Here is an 8642-nt window from a genome sequence, read left to right on the forward strand (position 1 = left end):
ACATCAATCATTGTGGTAAGGAAATTCACATCCTTGCTACTTTTTGGATAAAAACGTTTCTTCTGAATTTCCTGAAAAAAAATTGCATGAAAAATGTATTTTGACCTTGTCTTAAGCTCATTCCCAAAAGTGAAAATATTCTCTCTACATCTACCCATTTAAAACCTTTTTCATTTTAAAGATCTCGATTCAGTTAACCTTCAACCTTATCTCAATGCAATAAAAGGAGACAGTCTATTTGTCCTTTCCTGATAATAAATACCCACTCATTTATGATATCATCCTTATGAATCCTGTCTGACAACAAAAGTTCAAATTGGGTTTGTTATGACTTCCCTACTTTTCAAATATGTTCTTCTAACCATAACAAAGCAAACAAAGCATTAGGTTTTCGGCTGTATTCATCTACAAATGTCTCTCTCTCTCTCTCTCTCCCCCCCTCTCTATCACCAAACCAGAGGACATCTTAATAACACAAAATTAAGATGTTAATTTAGTTAGCAAAAATAACACAATGACATTTTAAGCCAATAAAATTAACAAAAATATAAAATTATATATGAAATGTGGAGACCATACCAATGTTTTGAATAACATTGTTGAAAGTTATCATATAAACAAAGATGGTCTCAGTCCTGATCTCAATCTAGAAACGGAATGCATTTGACAACCAATCTAAATTACAGAAATATGGGATAAGGAGAGATCAATGACTACCAACAAAAAGGAAGTGAAACAGAAAATTGCAATGACATCACATGGAGACAGAACTGGGCTCAGATGTAATGACACCTGCAACATCAACACAATGAATAAACAGATTTTTAACACACATTTATAAAAAACAGGAAGCTTGAATAGGAGCTCGTAGAAATATACAGCTGCACCTATGAAGGTAATAGATTGAGGGAAGGAATGAAAAGACTAAAAACTGTTCAAATTAACATTGACCTGTTCCTTCACACACGATAAAGCTTTGATTAGATTGCCAACTAAATGTTAACTCAAGAAAGTTTGGCTTTGTATCCATTACCCCCGCATTCCTCGGAGTTGGACAAAAACAATTAAGAAACTATAAAATATATAAATTTTGTTTTTGTTTTGAACTTTGGCAAATAAACCTTGGCTTTTTCCGTTTAATTGTTCATAAAATTAATAAACTTTCATCACATGTTTACAGTGAAACAAATCATATGCTGTTATCAACAAACACCCTCAAACAGCCAACATACACGTCAGTGTATGGTTTATGAGTTCCTCACGTCTCATACAATAAATAGGTCATATTCACTTACGCAAGTCATTACACAGAATGCAATATCAATTCACTTTATGAAAAAATTGATTACGAGGACAATTCATAAGCTGGGAAGTACTTGGACTCTAACCTGCTGCTGACCTTCTACCGCTCGTCCATCGAGAGCCTGCTGACATACTGCATTACAGCATGGTACGGCAGCTGCACCATGGCAGACAGGGAGAGGCTTCAGAGGGTAACTAGGACAGCGCAGAAGATCATTGGTTGCCCTCTCCCCTCCCTGATGGATATCTACACCTCCCGCTGCCTTAGCAGGGCAAAGAATATCATCAAAGACAGCTCCCATCCTGCGTTTGGACTGTTCGACCTGCTGCCCCCTGGAAGGCGCTATAGGTGCATCAAATCCAGGACAAATAGACTCAGAAATAGTTGCTTTCCGAAAATTATAACTACTCTTAATTCAAATTCACACGTGCACTGACTACACAGCCCAACACCCGGACTTCCATCTGTATATATGTATATATGTATATAGCGCTGCAGAATTGTGCACCTATCCCCCCCCCCCCCCTTTCTACCTTCTACCTTCTGTTTTTGTTTTTCTGTTTCTTGTTTTTTGTACTAAATTATATGTATGCACTGAGTACGAGCAGCTTTCAATTTCACTGTACATGTATAGTGACAATAAATGGCATATCTATATCTATATCTACTTGTGGTGTAAAAACAAATGGCATTTGGTTTATTTGTAGAAATTTAACCAAACAAGTCCACTAGTTATATTAAAGTAACAAAGACTAAACTGATTTATCAAATATGGCCCGGACCAAGTTGTATAACTCTTTTCTAAACACAACTAGATGGACAAATGAGAAACGCGCTCTGCATTTGTACAAAAAATCCTCGAACATCATGCGCAACAAAACAATTAAAATCTGTAACAGATTTAAGTTGAACTGGGACTTTCTTGTCTCCCCAGTGAATTCTTCAGAATTAAAACTGAAAACATTAAACATAAGAATAGAAAACATTAGATGTGAGTGTTCCTAATAATTTTGTTTTATAAGTAGAATTATCATATGATTTTAAACACAATTAAAACACTGTTTACTTTCTTATTGGCAAAATGCTTGGAACATTTTTTGATTAAAAAAAATGTAAACTCATAAACCTTAAAATGACATTGGAAGCCTAATAGAGAAACAAGGAAATGCAGTTAAGATTATAAAATTATTTAAAAATTATGAGACAAGTACAAAAATGGTCTTTATATATAGTGACACAAAAAAACCCCAAGGAATTGTTTGTTGAATTCTTACAAAACACATTTTTGCAGTTAGAGATAGGAGCCCCTGGTAAGAAGAAGTGAATCCAGGGCTGAATATATAATTATGATGACAGGATTGACAAATGATTGGCGAGTGGGGAGAGAAAAATAATTCAAATGGAGATATTCAAAATCATGTAATTGTCTGGAAGAATAAATAATAAAAGATTTAAATGATAGTTGCACACCTCACATGAATGTATGAATTATGATTAGTATTCAAGACATTATATTGCAAAAAAAATCAATTCAATGCCAGATAACTATGAAGTCAACTTTTTTCATATACCTGTATTTAAAAGTGAACTATAAAGAATAATTAGTTAGATTTATTAAGTTCCCAATAAAATGTGTGAACAAATTGGGTTTGAGAACATGAATTTTAAAGAGTTTATCATTATTATTGGGCAATGTCAACAATCTTCCTGCAATTTCAAAATGCATAGATATCTCTCATTAACCAATATAAAAACAACAAACAAGAGAAATGAATGTCAATATGTACTGCTTAATTACATATTAATGACCATACCTCAACCAAGGTTATATGTATATACAAACTTAAAACACCAGTGGCAATTACAACCCCACAGCTACAAGTGGCTACAGCTATGCAATCTTAAATCATTTGTAACACATAGCCACGCACCACTTAGATCCTACTTACTATTATGGGAAAGATAGTTGTGTTATGATTTCAGAAAAATATTGATACATTTTTCAGTTATTAAAGAACAGGAAACCAAGTTTGGAATGCAAGTAGCTTACATGTTGATGAACCATGATGCAAATGGTGGACCGGGCCTGCTCCCTTTTTTAAATAATTTAGCCTGTGTAGTATCTCGTTGGGTAGTGACTGATGCCTTCGATTGCATAAAACAGACTGCTCTCAATCTACAATGAAATGTAGTTTTTCGGTGCAAATTAAATCGACGAAAGGCATCCCGAATGCAAATCGTTTCGACACGGAAAATGTCATCACTTAGAGTACATAGTCCCGAATGACAAAGTCTGACAGCCCTGAGCACAGCTTGGTTTCAGTATTTTAAAACGTGCGGTCTACCACCTGTTGCTAGTTGATCACAAAGTTACTGGAATTAGATTTTCTAGCACCGGTGAACTGAAAATATTTTACCAACAACATACTGGTGGGACATGACACCATAACAAATCGAATGAACCCGGCGAAATCTCAGTGACAGAAAGAGTAGCTGGTAACCCAGTTAAATAATGAAAACCGAGTTCGAGTCGCCGACACAATGATCAATTATAATGACATCGTATTATCTCCGGTCACATGCAATTAATTTAAATTCTGGATTAAAATGTATCTGTTCTGTGGCGAAAATCCACCGCCAGACATTGCAAGATCCAAGTGTGGATGGCAAAGTGGAAGATCACACACGAGTCTGGCCTAGGAGGCAGCTTTTGAAACATCGGCAACAGTAGGAACTCCTGCAGTCGGAAGCGGCGACCCGGGGGTTTCATCCGCACGAAGGCAGGCAGGCAGCCAGAGGATAGGCACAACATGCTGGAGTAGCTCAGCGGGACGGGCAGCGTCTGTGGTGAGAGGGAGGGAGGTCGAGAGTCGTCTACAGACGGGGTAAGTATGGTGTGGCGAGGACTGGTCAAAGGGGATGGGGGTGAAGGGAATGTAGTTGGGAGAAGCTGATAACGAAGCACAGACACAGATCAGGTGTAATCGGGGGGCAGACACAGACTGACAGACAGACAGACAGCATCTGTCAGCGCCGGCACTTCCTACACCTTGTCAAGCCGCCGCCGCCACCGCCGCCACACCTACCAGTTGCTCCCGTATCCAGCGGATCATGGCTGCCTGCACACACACACACAACGCCGGTCCACGGCCTCGCCTCGCCTCGCCCAGCGGCTGGAGCTCCTTCTTCCCGCGGCCGGTGTCCCGCCCGCCTCACAGGCTGCCGGAGGCCCGCGGCCCGACGCCGATCGCTGCCCACATCATCATCATCATCATGGACAGCACCGCCATCATCATCATCACCACCATCACCACCAGCAGCGGCGCCGTCAAGCGGCCCGGCCCGCCCCGCCCGGAAACACGTCACCCCGGCCCGCCCTGCCCGGAAACGCGTCATCCCGGCCCGGCCCGCCCCGCCCCGCCCGGAAAACACGTCACCCCGGCCCGGCCCGCCCCGCCCCGCCCGGAAACGCGTCATCCCGGCCCGGCCCGCCCCGCCCCGCCCGGAAACGCGTCATCCCGGCCCGCCCCGCCCCGCCCGGAAACGCGTCACCCCGGCCCGCCCCGCCCCGCCCGGAAACGCGTCACCCCGGCCCGCCCCGCACCGCCCCGCCCGGAAACACGTCATCCCGGCCCGCCCCGCCCCGCCCCGAAACACGTCATCCCGGCCCGCCCCGCCCCGCCCCGCCCGCCAGCGCACTTCCGCCTGGACACGACACGTGTCTCCACGGGCAGTCACGGTCAAAGATCCTCTGCTATAGGATCTTTGGTCACGGTGGCGCAGCGGCAGAGACCCGGGTTCGATCCCCACTACGGGTGCTTGTCTGGATGGAGTTTGTACATTCTCCCCGTGACCTACGTGGGGTTTCGCCTAGATCTTCGCTTTCTTCCCTCGCTCCATTAATTGGTTTCATTAATTAACTTATAAAAATTGTCCAGTGCTGAGTGATGCTCGAGCATTTCAGTGCACTACATATATGATCCAGACCCTCCTCCTCACAGTCGCTGCCCGGTCTCCACCACCCTCTAGATAGTCGCTGACAGGTCTCCACCATCTCCATCCTCGACCCCTCTCACCACCCCTTCTCTCCACAGACGCTGCCTGACCCGCTGACTTGCTCCAGCGTCTTGGGTCTATAACAAGATCGGAACTTCGGTTGTAATATGCAGAGAAATGTATGCAGAGAAAGCTAGGGAAGCTGTAGACAGTCTATCACGTAAAAACCCCAAAAACCCCTCACTCGTGCCTCCTCCATATCCTGCAGCTCCGCTCTTGCTCCCTCTCCCCCCTAGTCCTCGCCTTTCACTCCATCAACTGTCGCGTACAGTACATAATCCTCTGACATTTTCGCCACCAACAGGATCCCACCACTAGTCTCATCTTCCCATCTCCACCTCTTTCGGGTTTCTACATCCTACAAATGAATGTGTTATATTAGTGTTTTGAAACAAACATTTATCGCATCTGGGAGAGACGTTTGGATAAAATTTATTCAACCTCGTTTTTGAATAATGTAGTCTATGTAATAATTTGAATTGAATTAAATTATGTCTTGCATTAATAGAACAATTATGTGTGTTCAGGGCGACAGATAGCACAATGGGCTAAGAGTTCGGCTGGCGACTGGAAGGTAGCCGGTTCGAATCCCGCTTGGAGTGCATACTGTCGTTGTGTCCTTGGGCAAGACACTTCACCCACCTTTGCCTGTAATGGAATGGCGGCAGGCGCGGGCACACCGCGACGCCCTGTGTCTCCCTTTCAAGGGAGATGCTAAAAATGCATTTCGTTGTCTCTGTACTGTACACTGACAATGACAATAAATTGAATCATTTCATTTCATTTCATTTCCCGCAGAGACAGTTCCCTCCGCAACTCCCTGGTCAACTCGTCCTTTCCCACCCAAACCAGGTACTTTTCCCTGCACCCACAGGAGATGCAACACCTGTCCCTATACCTTCTGCTCCATCCAAGGACCCCAACAGTCTTTTCAGGTGAGGCAGAGGTTCTCCCAGGACAAGTACAATGCAGTATGGGATGTTGACATTTTTTTTTTTGTTTTTGTTTATTTTATTAGAAGTTAATACAGTACAAAACAGTACAGTGGAACCTAATTTTAGATGCCAACTATCATACTGTAATCCATTCTATGTACAACCTCTAGTTTTATGTTTTGAGAAGGAAGTATAACCATATAACAATTACAGCACGGAAACAGGCCATCTCGGCCCTACAAGTCCGTGCCGAACAACTTGGAAAAGCTTTGTAAATATATCAAATATCGCTCCAAAATTTATTCAACTTTGTACATCCTACAAATGAATGTGTTATATTAGTGTTTTGAAACAAACATTTATCGCATCTGGGAGAGACGTTTGGATAAAATTTATTCAACCTCGTTTTTGAATAATGTAGTCTATGTAATAATTTGAATTGAATTAAATTATGTCTTGCATTAATAGAACAATTATGTGTGTTCATCACATACTTTTCTCATCTATCCTTTGAGATCTTTATCATTAGCTCATGTTCCCAATCTTCTCTTAGTGCTTCTGTTGAGGGTAATTCTCTATTTAATATCTATCTTACTAAAGGTCTGTTCTTGACCGGTTTTGGCCATCTGTGCTGCGGTTTCCGAGAGAACGCCGCCACCTATGGCCGTCATTTTTGGCCAACTTGCTCAGAGCCCCCCTCCGCCGAAAGCTTGCAAAAAATGTATATTGTTCTAAAAAAAATGTATATTGGTTCTAAAGCTTGCAAAAAATGTCCATTGCTTCTAAAGCTTGCAAAAAAAGTGTCTATTGGTTCTAAAGCTTGCAAAAATATGTCTATTGGTTCTAAAGCTTGCAAAAATATGTCTATTGGTTCTAAAGCTTGCAAAAAATGTCTATTGGTTCTAAAGCTTGCAAAAATATGTCTATTGGTTCTAAAGCTTGCAAAAAGTGTCTCTATTGGTTCTAAAGCTTGCAAAAAAAATGTCTATTGGTTCTAAAGCTTGCAAAAAATGTCTATTGGTTCTAAAGCTTGCAAAAAAATGTCTATTGGTTCTAAAGCTTGCAAAAAAATGTCTATTGTTTCTAAAGCTTGCAAAAAAGTGTCTCTATTGGTTCTAAAGCTTGCAAAAAAATGTCTATTGGTTCTAAAGCTTGCAAAAAAGTGACTATTGGTTCTAAAGCTTGCAAAAAAATTGTCTATTGGTTCTAAAATGGTTCATACTAACGCTCCAGAAAGCCCCTCCCCCCCTCCCCGGTTGGCTTGGCTTGGGTGTGTCTTGAAATTGAAAGGCACTACTTGCTGCAAATGGTGGCATGAAGTTGAAAGGCACTACTTACTGCAAATGGGGGGTGTGGGTGCATTGGCTTGAACTTGAAAGGCACTACTTACTGCAAATTGTGGCTTGAAGTTAAAATGCATTACTTACTGCAAATGGTGGCTTGGTTGCTTTGGCTTGAAGTTGAAAGGCACTACTTACTGCAAATGGTGGCTTGGGAGCTTTGAAGTTGAAAGGCACTACTTACTGCAAATGATGGCTTGGGTGTGGCTTGAAGTTGAAAGACACCACTTTCTGCAAATGGTGGCATGAAGTTGAAAGGCATTATTACTGCGAATGGTGGCTTGGTTGCTTTGGCTTGAAGTTAAAAGGCACTACTGTAAATGCACTTCCTGTTTGCACTGTATATGCACTGCTAGAAGTGGTAAGAAACTGCACTTGAATTTGGTGGTCTTATACCTTGTTTGAAATAGAATTTCAAGGATTAGCCGTGTCAACTACCAGCCCACCAGCCGTGAGTAAGTGAGTTGCCAGCACAACAGGCTTGATTGACTGAGACGCCAGCTCAAGAATCCATTTGGCGCACAATTTGCATACTAGCCCTCAGGAAACCAGTCCCTTCAGCCCACAACACCCATACTAGCGCTCCAGAAGCCCCCCCCCCCCCCCCCCCCCCCCCCCCCCCCCCCCCCCAACTGGCCACCAATATTAGAATTGGTGGAGAGGTGGAATATTGCGTTGGATGACCAGCCCTCCTGTGTGATGCTGGGACCCAACGGGTCCCACTTAGTCTAGTACAGTCATACAAATAAAAAGCAACAAGACGCATAAAATACATTTTAACATAAACATCCACCACAGTGACTTCTCCACATTCCTCACTGTGATGGAAGACGAAAAAAAAGTTCAACCTCTTCACTTGTTCTCCTGCGGTCGGGGGCCTCGAGCCTTCCGTTGACGGGGCGATCTTGGCTCTCGTCTCCGGCGGTTGGGCCCTCTGCATTGGGGCGATCAAGCTCCTGCATCGGGGGATGTCAGCTCCCCGCGCCGGGTGACCGGACCCTGGGTCTG

General features: G+C 43.1%; 1 protein-coding gene across 3 annotated transcripts in view; it reads right to left on the minus strand.

Moving 5' to 3' along the window:
* atp11b (ATPase phospholipid transporting 11B (putative)) overlaps positions 1-4641 on the minus strand; it is a 174951-nt gene extending 170310 nt beyond the window's left edge. For all 3 annotated transcript variants that reach the window (XM_055645390.1, XM_055645388.1, XM_055645389.1), the window contains exon 1: positions 4390-4641. In XM_055645390.1, coding sequence (XP_055501365.1) covers positions 4390-4416 — 27 coding nt within the window. In that variant the 5' untranslated portion in view covers positions 4417-4641. The remainder of the gene's footprint in view (positions 1-4389) is intronic.
* Between the last annotated feature and the right edge of the window lie 4001 nt (positions 4642-8642).

This window comes from Leucoraja erinacea, chromosome 14, assembly GCF_028641065.1.
Source record: "Leucoraja erinacea ecotype New England chromosome 14, Leri_hhj_1, whole genome shotgun sequence".
NCBI lineage: Eukaryota > Metazoa > Chordata > Chondrichthyes > Rajiformes > Rajidae > Leucoraja > Leucoraja erinaceus.